Source organism: Crocodylus siamensis, chromosome 5 (genome assembly GCF_052110815.1).
Source record: "Crocodylus siamensis isolate JL-2025a chromosome 5, ASM5211081v1, whole genome shotgun sequence".
NCBI classification, from domain to species: domain Eukaryota; kingdom Metazoa; phylum Chordata; order Crocodylia; family Crocodylidae; genus Crocodylus; species Crocodylus siamensis.
Window position 1 is genome coordinate 133,726,021 of NC_143399.1, and position 23,571 is coordinate 133,749,591.

Sequence of the window (23,571 nt, forward strand, 5' to 3'; positions counted from 1 at the left end):
CTGGAAGGGCACTGTTCTTAAAAATGTTGACATTCACACAGCTCTTTTACAGTAAGCATATAATAATTAGTACAGTTCTGTAATATACCATCACACCCTGGTGTCTTGTCATCAATTAAAACTTGACATTATATAATGGAAATGGCTATGAGAAATGTATCATTTGTGGGGAAAAAAGTGAAAAGAGTCCAGAGCACATGAACAGAGGGCAGGAAAACAGGCCATATGATGAGAGGCTAAGAGCTATGGGACTCTTGAGCCTGCAAAAGTGCAGGCTCAGGGGGGACCTGGTGGCTACCTGCAAGTATATAAAGGGTGTACACCAGGATCTGGAGGAATGCCTGTTCACCAGAGCGCCCCATGGAATGACAAGGTCAGACGATCACAAACTCCTCCAAAGCCGTTTCAGGCTGGACATAAGAAAGAACTTCTCTATAGTCCGATCCCCCAAGACCTGGAACAGACTGCTGCCAGAGGTGGTGCAAGCACCTACTCTGGACTCCTTTAAGAGACATTTGGATGTTTATCTTGCTGGGATCCTTTGACCCCAGCTGACTTCCTGCCCCTAGGGTAGGGGCTGGACTCCATCTCCTGGGGTCCCTTCCAGCCCTGATGTCTATGAAATCTATTAAATCTTTCCCTGTAAATCAAAGTGGTTTCTTAATTCCCTGCTCCAAGTGAGAATTTGAAATGGAAGTTCCTATATCTTAAAGATTTTCTTCAACGTCAGTTATAACTAGTGCTATTTTACTCTGAAGAAAATCTGCTGAAATGAAAATGTACCTTCAAAAAAAGAATACCTATTTCAGGGATTGGCAACCCCTGGCACATGTGCCAGAGCATCATATGCAAGGCCATTTTTCTTGGCATACCACAGGCAAGCCAGACTCCAGGAAGTTTCTGCCAGCAGCTGCTGAAAGCCTGGGTCAGCTGTGCTCTTTAAATTAGTACAGATTTAGCTGGGAGGCTGCAGACAGCTACATGGGGCTTCACACTCATAGAACTGGTGCGCCTCTGGGTGCATGGCCAGGAAGAGGCCTTGGGCAGAGCAACCCTGGCTTCTCCCCCACTGTCCCCCCAGAGGCACATGTGCAGCTGCTGCCACTATGGAGCTGGGGCTGGAGCTGGAGAGCCTGGCACAGCTGTTTTTGCAGCCTCCTGGCCACCTGCTACAGCTGCCCAGAGCCTGGGTCAGCTGTGGCAGGCAGCTGGGATGCTGCAAACAGCTGCCCTGGGCTCTGGAGCCCCAACACTGGCTCTGTGGTGGTGGTGAGTGCTTGCATGGCTTGCAGCACATGACAGGGAAAGGGCTGGGGCAGTGCAACCCCAGCCCCTTCCCCATTGTCCATCCAGAGGCATATGTGCAGCCACCGCCAGCAATGAGGATTGGGCCCCTTGTGGCTCCCTGATCTCTGACACACTAAGTTGATGCATGGGTGGAGGTTAGGGTGATTTTGGCACTCTGGCCAAAAATGTTGTTAACCCCTGCCCTATATGTTTCTGGAAAACAGTGTTGTCACTTTGTCAAGACAGGGATTTGGTAGTCAGGTTTTCCATTTCTGAACAGAATAAATATTTGGTACTGTTCCTGAATCTGATTCACTTTCTTGCCTTGTCTATGCTTCATAGTTTTCGTAGCAGAGCTCAAGTTCTATAGAACTTAGACAACTTAGGCATAAATAAGCACTCACTACAGCTTTGATAACTCAATCTTTTTATATAATAAGTACAATGCTTACCTAATAGAAAAGTTGTTGGAAAATTCCTTGAGAGTCTAAATGAAAGGCAATGTAAAGTATCATATGAAAGATTGTAAAAAGAAATATTATTTTAAAACTGCTGCCCAGAGAACAAAGTTTTGCATTAGGATTATTGAAGGAAGCACAGCTGGATAACTGTCTAATTACTAGCACTTGAAATGATTGATTACAGAATGCAAAAATTACAATTTGTTTAAAGAGAAATATATTCTTCACGCTTCTGTCACATGAAAAATATTTAAAATGAATAACTATTTAAAATGAATAACTAGCTTGTATCCATAAATTGTGCACCAGGACTGCTTTCTGCTATGCTAAGAAAGTCAGCCAGGTTTCAAATGTTAAGTGCTATTTTGTTGTTGCTGTTGTTAAATCTACAAATGTCCTTTTGACACAAATACCAGACATAGCTGGCTTATTCATATCTGCAGAAAATGGAGCTTCCAGCACTCTTGATAAGTGTTTTGAACAGCACTGAGTTAATTTCATATCTGAAGTGAGGTACTTTGTAAAGCATCTCAAGCTTGTTTTATATATATGATGAATTTATTTTAAAATCTTAATTTACTTATTCTTGTTTTAAATCATCTACGCTACCATACGATAAAAACAAAACTACTTTGGGTAGTTATTGATATGTTCTTGGGTTTGTGAGAATGAGAGGGAAAGTTTATTATTGCTTTGTCTTGTAAGACATAATTATTTAGCAAGCAACTTTTTGTTGTATATATTTTAGGAAGTGGCAGAGTACTACGCTAAAGATGAAAATTCGCTGGACAGATGGAAGAAACCTGTAGTGATTGAGAAACTAAAGGTAGTGGTTAATAAACATCTTGACTGCATCAGTGAAAATTGATCTTCTGTTGTACTCGGCCTTGGTGAGGCTGCAGCTGGAGTACTGCGAATCAATTCGGAGGATTTTTTTGTTCTCCTGATTTGATTCATGTTCGGTGATTCAGCGTCCAAGTTGGGCCAAATCTTCTCTAAATCGAATCGGTGACCGAAGCTTCACATACCCGTATAGACTATTATTCTTCTCCCACTTTGTAAAAGATTGGAATTTTTCTTGTGTTGTATCCACTTGAAAAGACATGTAGCAAAGTGTGTATAGGTAGAGGTCCTCTTTTCAATTCCCTCTATGCTGGAGCCATCTCAAAATGGAGTTGTGCTTTGCAGGAATGTTTTATGCTGAAACAGCTAAATCTGTACTAATTTAAAGAGCACAGATTCTAAAGCACTAATAAAAACAATATGCTTTGATGTTCACGGGCATTCTGGCTATAACGCTTTGTAGAACAGGTAGATTTTTTAGCAGGTTTTAGAGTTTTTCTTCTTTCTGTTTTTTTCCTGAGACTATAGGAGCATAGCATATGGTGCAAACTGGTTTAAACTTTGTATAGCTGTGTAGAAGAAAGCAGAGAGTGGAGAGGAGGCTAAGGAAATGAGTAGGAAGAGTGTGTGGGAGGAAATGAGGAAGGTGTAAACAGAGAGAAAGTTAGGAAGAGTCAGCTGTGAGAGGGAACCTGAAGTTTATGTCAGAGAGAGCTAGTCACAGGAGAGATTTGGGCAAGGGGAGACATAGTCAGACTAGAGGAATAACATGATTGACCAGAGGGAGAGAAACACATTGTGAGTCAGAATTTAATTGCGTAACAAATTGCTGATTATTTATCTAACACTTTCTGACAGGAAATGGCCAAAGCAGAAGGTCTGTGGAACCTTTTCCTACCAGCCGTCAGTGGTCTCAGCCAGGTGGACTACGCATTAATTGCAGAGGAAATGGGAAGGTCCTTCTTTGCCCCAGAAATTTTCAACTGTCAAGCACCAGGTTAGTAAATCCCTTTCCTTAATCATGGTGTTGTGAACATCTTATGCCGCATGAATTATACGTTATACATGTTCTCATTTCTCCTAGACACTGGAAACATGGAGGTGCTGCACATGTATGGGACTGAAGAGCAAAAGAAACAGTGGCTTGAGCCTCTTCTTCAAGGGAAAATTAGTTCTTGTTTTTGCATGACAGGTACATTTTTCTCCAGTTGAAACCTATAAGGAGTTATATGTTGCATATTCACAATAGTGCTTGTAGAGCAATGCTAAAACACAAGTTTTTTTGTGTTAATGACTTAGATTCAAGCATCTCTACCATTGTTTTAATCCCATATGTCTACTGTAAGTGGTTGGGCTTGATCCTGCAAGGTGCTAAACTCTCTCAGTCCCCATCAGCAGTAGCTGCCATTTCCCATAGTTAGATTAATTATTACTAATAGCATTCTTTGCCTCAAGTATAACTTCATTCTTGGTTTTTTCTAGTAGTAAAATTACAAATAGAATCTGCAGTACATTTGCCCTTCTCTGTGAAGTGCCTTGAGATTCCTTGATGAAACATGAAGGAAAAGTGTTGTGTTTAATCATTAGTAGTTGAAATGGTATGATTGTTACACATCACATGTCAATGATAGTTCATCTGCAGTTCCATTGGTTACATGTCATACAGAAAACAGTCACCTAAACCAGAGGTGACTAAGATACAGCCCACAAGCCAGATTCGGCCCATGAAGCCATATCATCTGTCCTTCCTGCAGCCATGCAGCACACACTGGAACTGGCCCTGGGTAGATCCTGTCTGGCATAGATTGAAGGTGTGGGGCCAGTTTGGAGTGCACTGCATGTGGCACCTGCACCAGCCCAGCCCTGCAAGCTGGATCTGGGGCTGGATCCAGTCTGCAGGGCCAGTCTAGTGTGGGGACTACATGCAGCATACCCCAGACTAGCCTGGTGCACCATATGCCAAGCTAGGCTGAAGCTTGTACTTTATATGGCTTCTGTGCTAGACTGACTATGCACAATGGATCCAAGATCCATATCAGGCCTATAGACGAGCCCAACATGCCAGATGCAGCACACAGGGATGATCTGGCATGGGCACCACATGCAGTGCATGTTCCGTTGCACTGTGTGTAGTATGTGCTTTGGACTGGTCCCATGTACTGCACATGAGGCTGAGGCAAGCACATGCTGTATACGGCCCATAGGGTGCAAGTGGCACATGAAGCTGGTCCAGGGCCCATGCTTAGTTTTGGCAGGATTTGGTTTTTATCAGTAAACATTGACTTCACCTGACACTCGCAGACCAATGGGGAAATATTTCCATTGGCAATCATCAAAATTTATAGAAAGGAGACAAAAAAATCTGAGACGGGTAAGGAAATCTGGGGCAGGGGGCAACACACACACTTCTGCGCGCACATGCACACACACACAGTGGCCACTGCAGGTGGAGTGGGAGGATCCCCAGCTGCATCGTCCACTCACTCCTTCTCTTGCTCTGTCCAGGTCATAGAATCAATAAGTCGGAAGGGGCCTGGACAGATCATCTAGTCCAACCCCCTGCCATGGGCAGGAAGGAGCACTGGGGTCATAAGACCCCAGCCAGGTGCCTATCCAGTCTCCTCTTGAAGATTTCCAGGGAAGGTGAGAGCACCACCTCTCTGGGAAGCCTGTTCCAGGCTCTGGCCACCCTTACAGTGAAGTAGTTCTTCCTAATATCTAACCTAAACCTATCCTCCCTCAGCTTGTGGCCATTTTTCCTGGTGACTCCAAGGGGGGCCCTGGTGAACAGACTTTCCCCGAGTCCCTGCTGGTAGCCCCTGATAAAGTTGTAGGTAGCCACAAGGTCCCCCCTCAGTCTCCTCTTGCAGAGACTGAAGAGATTCGGGTCCCTCAGCCTCTCCTCATAGGGCTGGCCACAGAGGCCCTCAACCATATGAGTGGCCTCCTCTGGACTCTCTCCAGGTTCTCCACGTCCTTCTTGAAGTGCGGCGCCCAGAACCGGACCCAGTACTCCAGCTGCGGCTTGACCAGCACCACATAGAGGGGGAGCAAGACCTCTCTGGATCTGTTAGTGATGCCCCTGTTGATGCATGACAAGGTGCAGTTGGCTCTGCCTATTGCTTCATTGCATTGGTGACTCATATTCATCCCGGAATCAATCATGACTCCAAGATCCCTCTCTGCCTCTGTGCTGCTGAGAGGGTCAGCCCCTAACCTATAACCATAACGCTGGTTCCCTCTCCCCAGGTGCAGCACTCTGCATTTGTCCTTGTTGAACCGCATCCTTTTCAGATCTGCCCACTTCTCCAACCTGTCCAGGTCTGCCTGGATACGGTCCCTGCCTGCCGGTGTATTCATTTTACCCCACAGCTTGGTGTCATCAGTAAACTTGAACAGGGCGCTCTCCACACCCTCGTCCAGGTCACTAATGAAGATGTTGAACAGTACCAGCCCAAGGGCCAAATCCTGGGGGACTCCACGGCCTACACCCTCCCAGGTCGACATCGACCCATCCACCACCACCCTCTGGGTGCACTCCTGGAGCCAGTTTGCCACCCATGTGACTATGCATTCATCAGTGCCGCAGTCCCTCAGCTTGCCCACCAGAATTGGGTGGGACACTGTCGAAGGCCTTCTGGAAGTCCAAGAAGATGACATCGACTTCCTCCTTCCCATCTAAGCTCTTTGTTACCTGGTCGTAGAAAGAGACCAGGTTAGTCGGGCAGGATCAGCCTTGCACGAACCCATGCTGGTTACCCCTCAACATCACTTCCCCTGCAGGGCTCTCACACATGTGGCCCTTGATAATTTTTTCAAAGACCTTCCCCAGGATAGAAGTGAGGTCCTAGCTGGGGATTGAGCACCAAACTCCTGGCAACCCTGTGTGATTAGGGCTTGCCAGGAGTTTTTCCCCTGCCAGGTTGGGTACAGTGTGACCTTGTCCAAATCACGTGGGGGTCAAGCTGGGCAGGAGCTCTGAAAACAGAGGGGGGAGGCAGTGGCTGCCCAGCTGGGTCAGGAAGCAGCTCCCCACTCCCCATGCCCCTTAGAGGGTGAGCTCCACCTGGCAGGCATCAGTGGAGGAGCAACTCAGCCCCTTGATGGCCATGGCTTCCTAGCTCTCCAGGCTGTGCAGGGGTAGCGGCTGGGTCCCGGGGGCACCCTGCACATCCTGTCCTGATCATTCTGCCTCTTCCCATGTTCCTAGAGCTCCTGCCTGGCCTGGCTTCTGTGTGCTTGGGGTAGGGTTGCAAAGTGGTGACCCTGGGGTCCAGCCACTGCCACCACATTTCCCAGAGGGGCGGGAGGCCATGGTTGTCAAGGGGCATCCCCTTCCCTCCGGCTGTGCCCTTTAGGCAGGGCTCACCACCTAAAGGAGAGTGGGGAGCTGCTTCCCACCCTGGGCATCATTACTAAATTATCTGCCCCCATACCCCTTATTCCCTGCAATTTAAAGCAATAAAAGTTGGAAGAAATGCTTTAAAATAAACATTGGCAGAGGAGGTTCTTTGGGTGAATCTGATATCTCTAATTAGACCAACTCAAATAGTTGGAAAAAGTCTTTGCAAGCTTTCGGGTACCCTTCATTGGGCTGAGGAAGTGTCTGCAGCCTTAGCCCGATGAAGGGTATTTGTGTCCAAAAGCTTGCAAAAAATGTTTCCAATTATTTTTGTTGGACTAATAAAAGATATCAGATTTACCCAAATAACCTTGTTTGCCTATGTCCTTAGACCAACACAGCTACAATCTATACCCCTTAAAATAAACATTGATTTTAGTAGTCAAAATTATTTAAAAAAAATAAATAAATTTAATTCTGCCAAGGCTACATGTTCTGGATGTAATGCCTATACTGGACCAGCCCTGTGGGCTGGATCCAGCATGTGAAGCCTGGTGAGTTTTACACCCCTGACCTAAACACATTACCTTCCTGCATGGTAACTGCATCACTTTACGCTTATGTATTTTATATTATGGCCAACCTGTTCAGATCTACCTGTCTGAAATTAAAGTGCCAGTGGAAGCTGTTGGTGCTGATCATCTCTGAAAAACTGGCTCTCTTGATATAGGAAAACAGCTTTTGGACACTCATTTTGAAAATTTGGCCTAGAGCCTTAAAAATCAATCATGCAAGTTTGAAGTCAGAACAAGTTGAGAAGCCAGAGGCCCTTACTCTGCATAGTGCTGTTCATGTACAATACATTCCCAGAGGAGATGTTCTTCACTAAAGATTTGAAAGGAAATAGGGTATTGATGAAGCAATATGATAATGGGAGGTTGGTTCAAATAATAGGAGCTTCAAGGGAAGGGTTTTATGCTATCACTGAGAACACTCTGTGAAGAGTGCCAAGGCAGCTGGTGTTAGGAATGCAGGACAGGGAATGATTTCCAAAAATTTTTTTTGCTCAAGCTTCTTAAGACTATTTGAGTGTTTTTCTCATCCCCCTCTCACTAGGAGGCTGTTATGCAACTTCAGTGTTCTGATGGGCAGAAACCTTATTTTGATTTACAGCCTGCATCTGTTATTAGTTAGAATTACCCTTTCTCCCAGCCTTTACCTCATCATATCCAGTATGTTCTTTTCATGATATGACAATGACCTCCATGTAAGAGAGGAAAGCATGGTGTTATAATAGGTCTAGATTACTGGTGGGCAAAATGGGAGGTCCAGCCAGCAGCCGGACTCTATTTCCCTGCCTGCATGGCTGGGGCCGGTCTCCATGGAGACCGAGCCAGAACAGAGCCGTAATCCACTTCCTGCGTGCCCCTGCCCGGAGCATGCAGGCAGTAGATTGCAGTGCTGCCCTGGCCCTGGACCAAGTTACCCCTGCCTCAAGTTCCCAGTAGCTCCGGAGCAGCCCCCTGCCTTGCTGCACACCCTGCCAGCGCAGTTAGGGCCAGGCTCCATGACAACCCCAGCCATGCACTGTCACAGTACAGCTAGGGCTGGGGGTCTCCTTGGAGACCAGCACCAGCCATGCAGGCAGTGGCTGCTGGGAAATGGAGTCCACTGTTGGCCAGATCTGGCCCACAGGCTAGACCAGTGATCCTCCAGTCTTTTTAAGTAGGAGATCACTTTTTGAGTTAAAAAGCAACCCAAGAACTACTGTGTGCCTCTCCCCTCCACTCACATTCCTCCCCGCAGGTCAGTCTGTGGGGAGGGAAGTGGGGGAGCAAGTCGAGGTGGCGGGAGAAAAAAATGATTTGGGGGTATGCCCTCACCCAGCAGGTAAGTCTTTGGGGAAAGGGGCAGGGAAAGGGCAGGGCGGATTGAGGCCCCAGCAGTGAGGGTGGGAGCAGAGCACAGGCAGGAGCAGGGGCTTGAGGGGAGTGGAGCCCTGGCTGGGCTGGGTGGTGGGACAGGCAGAGGCCTGGGGGGTACGTGCTCGGGCAGGACAGGGCACGGGCTGGAGTCACGAGTGGCTTGTCTGAGGGGCACGCAGCCTGGGAGAGTATGGGGAGGGCATGTGTCCCCAGATCTACTTGTGGGGTGGGATGGACTGGGGCCCAGGTTACGCTAGGCTCTTCTTGGTGGGGGCGTTGGGCCAGGCTGTGCTTGGGCCAGGCAGCCATGGTGCTGGGAGTTGCAGCACCCAGCAGGGGGGGTTGCAGGCACCTGAAAATTTGACCTAGCCCACCCAACCCCCCTTCCCAGCGCCGCTGCCTGGCCCAGGCACAGCCTGGCCCAACATCCCTGCTGGGAAGAGCCTGGCGCTGCCTTCAGGCCCCAGCCTGCCATCCTCACCATGCAGATCCCTGGCACACAGCCCTCATGCCCTTGGAGAAGAAGGGTTGGGGGGACTATGATGAATTTTTGGGTGCCTGCAGCCCCCACGTAGCTCCACCACCCGCTCTGAGCACAGTCCGGCCCAACATCCCTGCCGGGAAGAGCCCAGTGCAGCCCTGGCCCCAGCCTGCCCCACTCCGCATCCACGTGCAGGGATACCTCCCAGGGTGGATGTCCCCCCCTCCCCATGCACCCTGGACAAGCCGCTTGTGGCAACATCCTGTGCCCTGCCTGGGCTGTGCAGGGCCTGCCCCTGCCCTAGCGCTACTTTCTCTCTTACAGCTGCTGCAGCTACCTGCAGTACGCTGTGTTTGGGGGACAGTATGTGGCCCCTCCCCCCCCCAAAATGTGCGTGGTGGAGGCAGCTGCTGTTGCACCCCAAGCCCCACTGCAGCTGGCTTAGGAATGGCTTGATGCCGTGTGCATCCAGCCGCTGGGCTGAGCCTCATCCCCAGGCCAGCTGCAGTGGGGCTCGGGTCGCAAAGCCCAGCCTGCAATGGCAGCTGCCTCTACCGCATACAAATGAGGGGGTATGTGCCCTCTGGAGTCTCTGCTGGGGTGCGCACAGCAGCGGGAGCCCTCCCACCCCCCTGTGCCTCTGGACAAGCTGCCGGGGTTTGATCCTCCCACCATCCACCTGCCTGGGGCCCCACTCACCTCACCCCTGCTTTTGCCTCTACCGCACTCTGTCCCTCACTGTGGGGGCCTCAATCTGCCCCCTGCCCCTTCCCTCCATGGACTGACCTACTGGGCTGAGGGAGTGGGGTGCATGCGTGCATGTACGTGAACACTCAGCCCACCCCAGCCTCAGATCAGCTCCCAAGAGGCTCTGTGATTGACCAGTTGGTAACCACTGGGCTAGACTTTGCCTGCCCCTGGTTTAGATGTATGTGTTTATATTAAAACTACAGTATCACCACTGAACTTACTCAGAATGTATTTTATACCCAGAACCAGATGTTGCCTCAAGTGACGCCACCAACATGGAATGCAGCATTGAGCGAGATGGAGATAGCTATGTAATTAATGGCAAGAAGTGGTGGAGCAGTGGTGAGTTGAATACTGGTCTGTAACAGTGACTAAGATTCAAGTTCCCTTTAGATTTAGTAAAACAAAAAATACTTGTACAGTTTTTAGAGCTAAAATTATCTTCCTGCTGCAGCAGCATTGGGCAGAGTATAAAGTGGTGGGTAGGGTATTAACCAGGCTTGCTTTTTATTCATGAAAGCCAGGTCTTATTCTGCTAAATTAAGTGCACTGCTGTTTGACAATTTTTAATCCTTTTCAGTCCTTAGATTTCATAGATTTTTAGAGTCAGAAGGGACCTCAGCAGATCATCGAGTCCAACCCCCTGCCCTGGGCAGGAAAGAGTGCTGGGGTCAGATGACCCCAGCCCCAGGTGTTTGTCGAGTCTTCTCTTAAAGACCTCCAGGGTAGGGGAAAGCACCACCTCTCTTGGAAGCCCATTCCAGACTCTGGTCATCCTTACTGTAAAGAAGTTCTTCCTAATGTCTAATCTAAATCTGTTCTCTGTCAGTTTATGGCCATTGTTTCTAGTTACTCCAAGGGCCCCCTTGGTAAACAGAGTATCTCCTATACCTTGCTGCCTCCCCCTGATGAATTTGTAGATGGCTACCAGATCCCCTCTCAGCCTTCTCTTACAGAAGCTGAAGACATCCAGGTCCCTCAATCTCTCCTCGAAAGACCTTTCCTGCAGGCCCCTAACCATAGGAGTGGCCCACCTCTGGACCCTCTCAAAGTTATCTACATCCATCTTGAGGTGCGGTGCCCAAAACTAAGATTGAAAAGCATAGTTGTCTACCTTTCCATTAGATAACATATGATTTGGGGGTTTTGTCTTTTACATGTCTTGCTTTTCTATAAAGCTCCCTTTATCTTGGCCCCTTGTGTGTGGCATTACATCATTGAGAGTTTCCTGCCTGTTTATTACAAATGCTTACCTGTTTTTTCAACTGCTGTATGTTCTTAATGGATTATCCCTTGTCAGACTGCTTTCTGTCCCACTTCCTAGCTAGATTTATAACTGGTGAATGTCCCTGAATGTGCAGTACAGTCACCTTTTACCACAGTGCTTAAATTGACTCATGGTCTTGCTTTTATTCCTGCTCCTTATCATACAGTGGGCATGTCTACACATGCCGATTTAAGGTGCTTTAGCCTGATTTAAGGCACATTAAGGATGCACATTTACACATGCACGCCCCTGATGCACCTTAAAAATGGTGATTTTTAGGCTAGTTAGGCATTTTTACATGCGTTGTGGGACGTGGTGCCAGGTGCTTTAATTAGTGACCTGTATTGATTAAAAACGCTTGTGTGTCATATATCAGCATCCCTGTGTGTCCCTGCACTGGAGAAATGGTGGCAGGGTACTTTGAACTAAAGCTTATTGAATGTGTCTTATTTCAAAGTGCCCTGCTGCCATTTTTTTACTGTAGAGACGTGCTGGGATGCTGACGCATGTGACGTGGAAGATTGCCAAAATACATCAATTTCCACGCTCCAGCAGACTCAGTTAATTCAGTTTGCTCCAACGTACTGGATTTCCAGCATGTTAGGGCAGACTCTGCACACATGTGTAGGAGGAGCCCTCCACACCTAAATTCAATACTTGCATAAAGCAGATATCAAATTTAGGTGTGAATAGCTAAATTGCGTTAGCGAAGATATAGGCATGCTAATGTGCGTTGACATGACGTGTGTCCACTGACTTGGAATTAACTTTAGTCCAAGTCGGTCTACACACCTGCATCAATGTGCATTAGCATGTGTGTGTAGACACATGCCTAAATAGCCTTAATATAGCTAGCATGTGTTCTTTTCTAAATAGCTGCTGTACAGCATTTGCTGCTGTATAAAGTCATTTAGAAAAGAACATGTGCTAGCTATATATAATATATTATATATAGCTAGCACATGTTCTTTTCTAAATGACTTTATACAGCAGCTAGCACATGTTTTTTTTCTAAATGACTTCATATACATTAATATTAATTCACCTACAGTTTCAACATCACTACAAAACCTCAAACCCCAGGCCTATTTTGAGCTGTAGCTGTTCCCGGACATGTATGATACCATTTTATGCATCTGCATCTTCATAGTTTGAGCTGACAGTAGTTGATTGTTGCAGTTAAAATACTGCTGTAAGCATCATGTGGACTCATGACAAGAATAATTCCTGTCTTTGAGAGCTGAGATTTGTATTGGCTTTTACTAACTTTAAATAAGCATTAAAAATATAGATGTGCTGTGGTATTTTTACTGCATATGCTTGAGCAGACTCTACCCCTTGAAATAATAGCCTGTGGATGTAAATGTATCCCAGACTATTTCTGAGAAACTAGGTGGGGACACTACTGAGATTTATTACAAGTTAAGGCAGCAGCTCTTATTTTATAAGTTAAAAAAGACTATGATAATGCATAGATAAGCTTAGGGTGTGATTCTGACATATTTGAAGTGCCCAAGAACTGTATACGTGCAGTAACATCAGCCAAATTATATTTTAAATAGCAACATTACTGCATTGCTTTCAAATGTGCAAGCAATCAGCCAGTGGTAGTTGAGAGCACTAACATGTCATAAGAGTTGGCTGTTAGTAGCTGTATTAAAATTATTTGACCTTTAGTTCGTCTCAGTAGAGTCAACAAAGTAATCTTTTTACCTTTCACTTACGTCATTTCCCCCCTCACTCCCCTAGCCAATGCATCAGTTTCCTGCTCTGACATTTTTTGCTGTTTACTTCCCTTTCTAGAGTTGGGAGCTTGGTTTGTAGCCAACAGACCTCCTGTAACGTATCTGGAACTTAGTAGTGATTACCTTTTATCTTCTGTATGAAGCACATGTATGCTTACTAGGAGTGCTTGGGGCATATCCAGTTAGATCTACTTTCATTACCAAACGTATATAAACAGACTACAGAGAACAAAAGAAAATCAAGTGTAAAAGAAAATATAATTCTTAAATACTTCAATGTACAATTATATGGACAGTTTAAAAATTACTACTTTGTTAGCTATCACAGAACAGTATTCCTCTCATTCATTCCTTTCTAAATGACCAAAACTATATCTGCCTTTAGGTCCTTCACTCCACTCATTGAGGATAAATATCCTCTTGCTTCAGTTATTTCTACTCCGTAAATTAAACCTACAAAGATTGGTGCCTAAATCGCACCAGCAAAATATTCACAGGGACATGCAATACAATTTACATACCGGAATTGTTCTTTTTATAAAACAGAATAAGGCTGTATGTCCTAAATTAGGTTATGACACCTATAAAATGCAAGACCCAGTGGGTGCATCTACATGTGAAATTAATTCAGCGGAATAAACTGTGTCACAGTTTGTACTGGAGTTTATTGCTCCTGGGTGCAGTGTTTACATGTACACTCAGGACTGCAGCACGTTGAGCTGGGGAGGAGCAGCCTCAGTTGGCAGGGGGCTCTAGCCTGCCAGCCCGGGGCTGCTCCAACCCAGCTAGTAGGGCCACACGTGTAGATACTGATGTTTTACTGTGGAGCTAATTAGACAACTGCAGGAAACATCTTGTATAGACGTGCCCTGTTTCTCTTTTCCTTACATCTTTTAGTCTGAGATTTTATAAGGCTACAGAAAGATGAATGGTTTTGCAAGAAATGACAAAACCTAGGCCCCAGTAATCACCTTACATGATCCAAGAATTATAATGAAATACTTGGCATGTGTCTATAATGGGAAGTTAGACTCTTTGAAATATGGTCCAAGAAAAATATTATAAAAAAATAATTGTATATAGTTATACAAAAGAAGCTTTTTTTTAAAATATGCCACCTGCATTTGTACACAGAGAACAAATACCTTGCTGTTTTCTCTTGTTTCTGAGAAATACCAGAGATTATCTACTCCCTTAGTGCAAACCTGCAAGCCAATTTCTGAAGTGACAGTTGAGGATAACTGGAACTGCAGACTCAGGGAAACAGTTTAAATCAGGGAGTCCAGAAATGGTTTTGCGACACATATCTAGAATGTTTGAGATACATATCTAGAATGTTACATTTTAAAGGACGTAAGGTTAGTTACAGTACTTTTTGCTTTAAGATGTTAAATAGTCTTTTGCTGGTGATTTTTCTTTCCTTCCAACATATTGAATGTATACTTGACATGAATAACCTCTTCATCCCTCATCAACTTAATGGCAGTACAGACTGCTCCGTTTAATACTGCTTTTTCATGGAAATTCCTGTTGTTCCCAATACCTTTTCCACCTTCTGTTGTTTCACGTAAGTTTCCGTTGTTTCTAATACCTTTGCCATATGGCTTTTATTTTTATACATTTTGACCTTCTTCACAGTATCTTGGCAGGTTCTGCCAGAACATCATTTGAGACTTAAAGAGTAATTCTTGCATGGAAATTGCATCAAGGAAGAGAGATACCCCTGGAAGCAGTAGTCTTGGGTTTCCTTTTGTTACGCAGAATATTTAGGCTGTCATAGCTGCTATATTGAAAAGCTACTTGTTTCTGCTGTCTGATTGTCATAATTCATCGAGATGTCTTCAGTTATTTCACTGTGTCTTCTCCTCCAATAGCCATATTTTTTTGCTGATTTTAGAATGCGCATTTTAAAAGAGTCTCCCAGAAAGACATACAGAATTGGATTCAGGCAGGTGTGAAATAAAGCTATGCTTTTGGTTATCTGAAGTGCAACATCTATGGTTTTACTCATGTTACAATCTGTAATCAGCAAGTAGATGATATCTATGGCTCGCCAGAACTTTACTATGTTATAAGGCAGTTGGGTGACAATGAAAACAGTTACTACTGCTAGAAGAACCTTGATGGGCCTACATTTTTTAACATTTGGAGACCCAAAGAGGACTCTTGCCATAGCTGAATAGCAGGGCACCATGACTAAGAAGGGTAGCATGAAGCCCAGCATAATTTCCAGGATTTGAATGATTGCTTTGAAGGATTTTCCCATGTCTACTGTAAACACTGGTAGGCATTCATACCTGTCATTGATATCCTTGGCCGTGTTAAAAATCAGTTCAGGGATACTCAGTGAAATGGCAGTCATCCAGACACAGAAACAGGTTATGTTGCATTGCTTCCTAATTCGTCTCTGACTTTGAGGTTTGGAGATGGCATTATATCTATCTACACTAATACAAGCCAGAAATAGCATGCTTGAACTGAAATTTGTTGTGTATAATGCAGAAGTGAGTTTGCACATGGTATTGCCAAGCACCCACCCCTGAACTGCACTTGCAGCCCAAAAAGGAAGAGTGAATAGCAGGAGCAAATCAGCAATTGCTAAGTTCATGATGTACATATCTGTCTTAGTCTTTAGTTTCTTACAGTAAAAATAGATTGCCACTACTAATGCATTCCCAGCAACTCCAACAATGAAAGCCAGTGAGTAAAATACAGGCAGGAACACTTTAGTGAATTTTCTCACTTCCTCTTTTTCACAAAGTGTTTCAAACTGATCATAATCTATAGTAAAATTTGATTCAGCTTCATCGTAGTATTCCATTGAATTGTTTCCGTCCCACACCATGGCAAAAGCTGCAAGACAAAAAATCCAACTTAATTGCATGTTTTAAAATGGCTCATAGAGGCTTGCTCACAGCTTGAGGATTGTATACATGTGTAAGCTAAGTACAAATAAATATGGATATTACTATAAAATCTCGAAATGAGCATCTCATTGATAGTTTGTTTGCAGGGAGGGCGGGCACTTTATTTTTCTATCTGTTTAAAGTTTGTCTGCTACTTATGAGGAGAAAGTTCTGAGAGAAGCCTTTGGTACTACCACAGTATGCACAATGAGGAATACTGCCTGTTCAGATCTGAGCAGCAGATGTCGGTTTTTGTGTGCAGTTGTGATATGGTTCAGCAACAGCTGGGTTGTGGTTGTATGTGTCTGTGTGACTGAGATCTGTGTTGCATAAGATTTCGTTATGGGAAGTGGTTGCTTAATGGCAGTGGAATAGTGTATGGCATGGTAATTTCATTAGTAGTCTGTGTGATTATATTGGCCATAAGCATGAAGTTCCTTACCATGTGCAAGCTTTGACTGTGTACTTGGGAGCAGGCATTTAAGACAGAAAATTTCACTTAACATTTAGAGTCCTTTGAGGACTCTTACTGCATGTAAAACTGCGTGCAGCCACAGTCCAAAACCAAAAGTGTGAGCAAATGTATTAAGTATTATGCAGGCAGATTTACTTAATCATTAAGTACACGCTGTAGATTTTATCACAAGTCTCTCTTTTTCCCATTTAATATAACGTTTAGATGATCTTGTCTCCATCTGATAAGCAACTTACTGCACAATTTGTTCATCTCCTTTAATTGTGTTGTATTACTAGCTCGTTGAAAATCCATCCAGTATAAGCTGAGGTCAGGTAGTATCTTATTGTCTTTAAAAAACATGTATTCTGTTCGGCAGGTTTATTGGAGTTGATTATGGTTGTTTTGGGAGTGAGGGCAGGCTGTCATTGTGCTTGGTCGGTGTTACTTCAGTTTATTTAACTTATTCCAGGGTTCAGAATATGTTGCCAAATATTATTGAAAACAGACTCTTCTCCGACGCTTTGCTGAAGCTGACATTTCTTCTTTTGCAAATTAGAGACAAATACTTCTGATATTTTTAAGTTAAATGTCTGCCAAATCTATAAACACAGGCAGCTTCCAAAAATATTTTAGAAGTTTTAAATCTTTTAATTTGTTCATCTGTTTATAGCAGAACAGAATTTCAAAATGAAAATCTTTGTTTCTCAGTTTAATTTGAGGTTTGTATTAAATTGGTTTCAATAGTTAGTGACAAAATTGCTTTCAAATTAGTATTTGTTGAATGTTTTTTATATTATGGGTTGAGTTTCATAGTTGGTAGGGTCGGAAGGGACCTGAGCAGATCATCAAGTCCAACCCCCTGCTCAGGTCCCTTCCATTGACTTTGGTTTATTTTTAATGTCTCTTTGATTATGTGCATTGTCAACACTGCAACATATTTCCCATATTAGTCATTAACCAATTCCTTTTTATATAAACCCTGTAGAGAGGGAGAGATTACTAATGCTTAGTCAAGTGTTTAATATGGGATGTAAGAGTATATTTCTTTCTGTATAGTTCTGTTTTAGGAAAGAGACACTGCTAGATGTATATTTTACACCAGGCAGTCTCCATTAATGGAATGCTTTCTCAATAATAATTTACAGGAAGAATTCAGAAGTGAATAACTAGTAGTGTTCCTGTTTTACCAAAGGAGAAACTGAGGTACAGGGAGATTAAGGCAATTGAGAAGTCAAATCCAGGTGATTTAACTTGCTTTACCATTCACAGCAGAAATCATCTGGAAGTGATTGATTATACTGGATTATTAGCAGATTTGCTTAAAAGCAATATAATAAGCAAACAAGCAATGTCAGGAAAACTGATTCATACTCTTTAAGTGTGTCATAAGAGCAGAGAGGTTATAAGAAGGAACTAGTTTAGCTGACTAATCCAGCTTTAACTGAGCTAAATTTGTAATAAACAAACAAACAGTATTACACAGTGACTATTTCTTGTTCTTGAATAATATTCCCATTTGTTGATGTCCAACTTTATTAAAATATATACTAGTAGACATGTTGTACATCTTATACAAATCATTCCAAAAAGATACCATTTTTGTATGAATGCAATGTTTCTTTAAAAAAACCACAACTTTATTAATGAATCCAACTTGTAACAAATTTAACATTTAAAGATAGATCCAGTCCCTTACAATATACATATAGATATATAACTTCCATTAACGGTGTTTCCTTTTCACAAGTCTGTCCACCAGCTAATGTTCTTTCTTTCCTTCTCCCTTTTAATTTCCTTGGCTAGGGACAAAAGTTACACATAAACAGGTTTAAGTGATCAGAAACTGGTTTAAACTTTCAACAGAACAAAAGTTCAGTGCACATAAACTGCTTTCAAAATGGCTAAACCTGGGGTGCACTGATGAAGATTTTATTGGCTGATACCAATAGCCAATTATTAACCAGCCATACTGGCCAATACTGATCTGATAATCAATTTACAGGAATGCAGCCCAACAGCATGGAGAGCACATCCTGCAGGTAAGTCCGTGGTGGGGAAGGAGCATGGGGAAGGGAAGGAGTGTGTGGGGGGACAGATCAAGGCCCCCATGGTAAAGGAGGTAGTGGAGCAGGGGCAGGACAGGTGCTGCCCAGTCAGGTCAGTGAATGCAACCCCAGGACTGGGAGCAGGATAGAACTATAGGTGGCTTGTCCAAGGAGTACAGGGAGGGTAGCTCCCAGCTGCTGCGTGCACCCCGGGGGGGGGGGGGGGATTCATAGATGCTACGGTTGGAAGGAACCTCAACAGATCATCTAGTCCTATCCTCTGCCTAGCTAGGTAGGAAGGAGTGCTGGCATCAGATGATCCCAGCCAGGTGCCTATCCAGCCTTCTCTTAAAGACCCCCAAGGTAGGGGAGAGCATCACCTCCTTTGCAAGCCCATTCCAAATTTTGGCTACCTTTACCGTGAAGAAGTTTTTTGTGATATGTAGCCTAATTCTGCTCTCTGTCAGTTTGTGACCATTGTTCCTTGTTACCCCAAGAGGCGTCCTGGTGAACAGAGCATCTCTGATCCCTTGCTGCATCCCCCTAATGAATTTGTAGGCGGCTACAAGATAACCTCTCAGCCTTCTCTTGCGGAGGCTGAAGAGGTCCAGGTCCCTCAGTCTCTCCTCATAGAGCTTGTCCTGTAAGCCCTCCTCTGGACCCTCTCGAGTCTATCAACACCCTTCTTGAAGCACAATGCCCAAAACTGGATGCAGTACTCCAACTGCAGTCTGACCAATGCTGTATAGAGGGGAAGTATCACCTCCTTGGTTCTATTTGTCATGCATCTGCTGATGCATGATAAAGTGCGGTTAGCTTTGCTGATGATTTCGTCACACTAATGACTCACGTTCATCTTGGAGTCCACCGTGACTCCGAGATCCCCTTCGGCTTGCCCTGCTGAGAGGGTCACTTCCCAGTCAGTAGATGTGCTGGATATTTTTAGTGCCCTAAGTGCAGCACTCTGCACTTTTCCTTGTCCTGCATCCTACTGTGTATTGCCCACTTTTCTAACCTCTCCAGGTCTGCCTGCAATCGTTCCCTACCCTGTGGAGTGTGCACTTCTCCCCACAATTTAGTATCGTCTGCGAACTTGGACAGAGTACACTTCACACCCACATCCATGTTGCTGATGTGTCCTCTGGATTTGTGCATGGGGCAAGGGCGGGCTGCCCACTGTGGGCTTGGGGGCAGGGGCTACACCAGCCTCTCTCCACCCATCCCAGCACCACTGCTGCTGCCTGCCCTCACCCTCTTTGAGCATAGTCTCACCTAGTCCCTGCATTGGGAAGAGGCTGGCACCGCCCATGGCCCCAAGCCCACAGCAGGTAGCCTGCCCTTGCCCTGTACACAAATCTGGGTGGGGGCACATGCCACCCATGCCTCTTCCAGGGGTGCATGTAGGAGCAGGGACCTGCCCCCCCCTCCAACTCTCCCCTGCACCCTCTGGGTGAGCTGCCCGTGGCCTTATCCTGGTCCTAGCCCCAGCCTGCCACTGCCCCACTCCCTCCCTCACTGTGGGGTCCTCAATCTGCCCTGCCCCAATGCCCTTTCTCCCCACAGACTTACTGGCAGGGTGCTGCTCTCCAAGCTGCCAGACTGCATTTCTGACTGCACGCACACGGCATTCATCAGTGATGTTATCGGCCAAAAAAAGTCAGTTGCCAATAATGTTATTAATTTTCCTGTTATTGGTGCAATATATTGGTGCACCTCTAGTTTAAGATACACCTAGTCGGATGTCATATCAGACTTAACTGATTTAGATTAAACTGGTTTAAACTTCTGTCCCAGATTTCCTCCAACCCAAGTTAACTAACAGTTTCCTAGCATCCTAGGATGCTTTGCAGCCCAGAGATGGCCTGGGTTGTCTTCTTCAGTAGAGCAGGGCTAGTGCCACCCGCAGCTGTCACAGCTCAAGCACTAAAACCTCTGCTTCCTAATTTGCTTTCTGCTTGCACCTGTCAGCCTGGTGGGATAGGGGGCAGGGGAGACAGACCCTCAGGTACCCTAGCACTGGTCTGTGCAGTGAAAGGAAAGAGAGAGCACCATCAGTGTGGGGGGGGGTTGCCCCCTTCTGCCCTGGAGCCCAGCAAGTGGGGCTGGGCTTAGCTTAGCCTTGCCCCTTCCCCAGCTGTCCACCTTCAAGAGATTGGGGGAGGGGAGGCACATCCCTGCAGCATGACACCAACCGCCCGTCCAGGTCTGCCTGGCGCAGGGGAAAGTCTCTACTGGGGAGGGGAGGGGAGGTGGGTTTACCCCTGCAGCCAAGTAGGTAGGGCTGTGATCAGATCAGCCCTGTCCCCTCCCCTGTTTGCCTCCAAGAGGTGGGGGGGGGGACAGGGAGAAATGCACCCCCTCTACCCAGTGCCAGCTTATACTGGTGCAGTAACCTGTCTCTCTAGTTGAATAATGTAGCTTCCAAAATTAGGGATCAGATCCTGGTCCAGCCTTATATTTTCCTGGCCAACCCTTATATTCTCTTCAGTAACTGAGTATTTAATCAAAAAGTATCAAGTCAAATAGAATTCCCCTTTTACTTACTTGTTCCCTGCTTCAGTTGATCTATTTTAGAATATCATATACTATGTTGTTTTAATTTTGTGTAAAGTGATAGAATGGATAGTTTTATTGTATGTTTGTATCAACAGTTATAAACTATATAAATGTTATTATTTTATATACTATTGGTCATTTCATTGTATTGCTTTAGTGTAAGCAGTGGAAGTAAGCTATTACTACTACTGTATATTCAAAATGCCATCCCATAAGACCAAATTCCCAGCCGTTGCTGCTACAAGTAGGCTCAGCATATCACAATTGGTTTATAGCTTATTTAAAAACAAAATTAGAAAAAGAGAACTGACCTGAGTTTTGTCAGCAGACTGGTAACAGAAGTTGTATTTGCAAAGGATCACAGTGGAATGAGCTGTTCTGTGCTTCACTTCAGTTTTGTGTTCATTCCAGCACTCCACCCTTTTCAGCACCAATTGCACTTTCAGTTTGATTTGCATATAAAATTATGCTTTCCTGGAAACTAGCTGTCATAATGTTCACATGTAACATTTGGTATTCTCCTGTTTGTTTCAACAAGAAGGGAAGTGTTTCCATGAGAAATAGAAACTCTCTGTCATCAGTGTGCTCTGTTTTATTTTTGAAGCATACCTTCATAAACCACTCCAAACAATTTAAAAACCCAAATAGGTATTTGGCCTTTAGGGCTAGGGACAGACATTCAAAAAAGCCTGAGCCTGAATTGATTCAGTCTTTCCAGGTTAGTTTAAGCTGGCTAGGTTAAACCAGTTTGTAAACATGCAGACATCCCCTGTAGACTGAGAAAGTGCTGGTATTTGCCTGCAATGGCTCAGGCTAGAAGCCAGGGGGTGCTAGAGCAGCCCTCCTTTCCCTTTCAAAGGGCTGAGATGAGGGGGACATGACCAGATCCCAGCAGGATGCTCTGATTAGGGAGGGGTTCTCCCACCCCTGCCCCCAGTCCAGCAGGGAGTTGATAACACAGTGTTTATCACACCTCTAACTCAGTGTTTATTAACCCATTAAGATGACAAAAGGTTCTCTCATTAGTTCATGCTCTTCTTTAAAAATTTATTCCAAGGAAGGGGGACATTACCAGCTACCTGGTGATTAGCTAAAGAGCCCTAAGCCAACACTACCCTGTCTGCCTTGGTCATGTCTCTCACAGCATTGACCGTAGTCAGCATGCGGTCTGCTGGCTAATGCTAAGAGGTGTTTATGTAAGGCAGAGGGGACAGGGGAATACCTGCTTCAGCAGGGAGTTGTGAGGAAGAGTGGGGGGAGCGGGAGGAAGCCAGGCAGACGCCCTATACCCGCAGTCTCTGTTGGAGCTGTAGCCAGGGAGCAGAGGGGAGGGGCCAGCCCTGCCAGGTTGGAGCAGAGCCCCACCCAGAGTTGCAAAGCAACTGGGATGCTGAAGGATTCTGATTAAACATAAACTGGGAAGGAGTCTGGGACAGACATTGCATAAACCAATTTGACCCCAATCAGTTTAGTCTGATACTACATTCAGCCAGGTTTTTCTCAAACCGGTTTCAGCCATTTTCAAACTGGTTTATGTGCACTGAACATCTGTTCTGTTACTGGTTTAAACCAGTTTCTGTTCACTTAAACAGGTTGATGTGTTATGCTTGTCCCTAGCATAAAATTACAAAGGGAATGAAAACAGGTGGGCCTGGACAGATGTCTGGCTATGCAAAAGGAACAGGAAGGTCTTATGGCCTGTTAAGAGGGGCAGTGATGCACCTTTATGACTTTCTATACAATATTGTAAGAGACATTCCTTCGGATTTCCCCACTTTTTGCAGATCATTATGGATTGACTGAGGAGCTCTTAGAATCGTAGAAAACTAGGGTTGGAAGGGACCTCAGGAGGTCATCCAGTTCAACGCCATGCTCAAAGCAGGACCATCCCCATTTACATCATCACAGCCCAGGCTTGGTCTAGCTGGGTCTTAAAAGCCTCCAAGGATGGAGATTCCACCACCTCTATAAAATCATAGAACATTTGTTATTTGGTTTTGTTTTCAGTTGGGTTAGATGCAATATTGCACAGCACTAGATAGCTGGTAGACAAAGAGTAGAAAAGGTAGTGATAATTTAATCAGGGATCAAGCATCCAATTCAATGTCCAAAGGAAAAACTCCCAGGGATTTCAGTAGACTGTGGATCAAGGCCTCCATCAGGTTAACACTATAATATCTTCAGTGACTGAAAGTAAGCTGGGTGCTTTACAGAAGCATACCAGGATATTATTGCTCTCTGGATTTTTGTCAGTTAGATGTGCCACACCAGTGATACGTGAGTAAACTGTAGAAGGATAGAGAATAAAAGGTTATTCAGCTTTAAGGATGTGAACTATCACCAACTTGCATACATGCATTATGGCATAAACTCTTCCTAGGATTACAAATGTGTCATGCCCAGATCAGCCTGTCTGCACAACATCGGGAAAAAGAAGCAGATTTCCACTGACTGCCAACAGGTTTTTTTCTGCTGTGTGATTTTGTATCCTGTAGCAGTGATTTAC

The 23,571-nt window shown here is 44.9% G+C and overlaps 2 protein-coding genes across 2 annotated transcripts in view; one reads left to right on the top strand and one right to left on the bottom strand.

Moving 5' to 3' along the window:
- Nucleotides 1-23,571, top strand: part of ACAD11 (acyl-CoA dehydrogenase family member 11) — a 64,718-nt gene that overhangs the window by 22,631 nt on the left and 18,516 nt on the right. Inside the window, exons 10-13 of the mRNA XM_090046378.1 lie at nt 2,497-2,574; nt 3,450-3,588; nt 3,676-3,783; nt 10,333-10,431. Coding sequence (XP_089902504.1) covers nt 2,497-2,574; nt 3,450-3,588; nt 3,676-3,783; nt 10,333-10,431 — 424 coding nt within the window. The remainder of the gene's footprint in view (nt 1-2,496; nt 2,575-3,449; nt 3,589-3,675; nt 3,784-10,332; nt 10,432-23,571) is intronic.
- On the bottom strand, nt 12,333-21,961 carry ACKR4 (atypical chemokine receptor 4). The gene is made up of 2 exons (XM_090046381.1): nt 21,377-21,961; nt 12,333-15,954 (listed from the first exon to the last, which is right to left on the bottom strand). The coding sequence occupies exon 2, from the start codon at nt 15,944-15,946 to the stop codon at nt 14,885-14,887; it is 1,062 nt and encodes a 353-aa protein (XP_089902507.1). The 5' UTR covers nt 15,947-15,954; nt 21,377-21,961; the 3' UTR covers nt 12,333-14,884.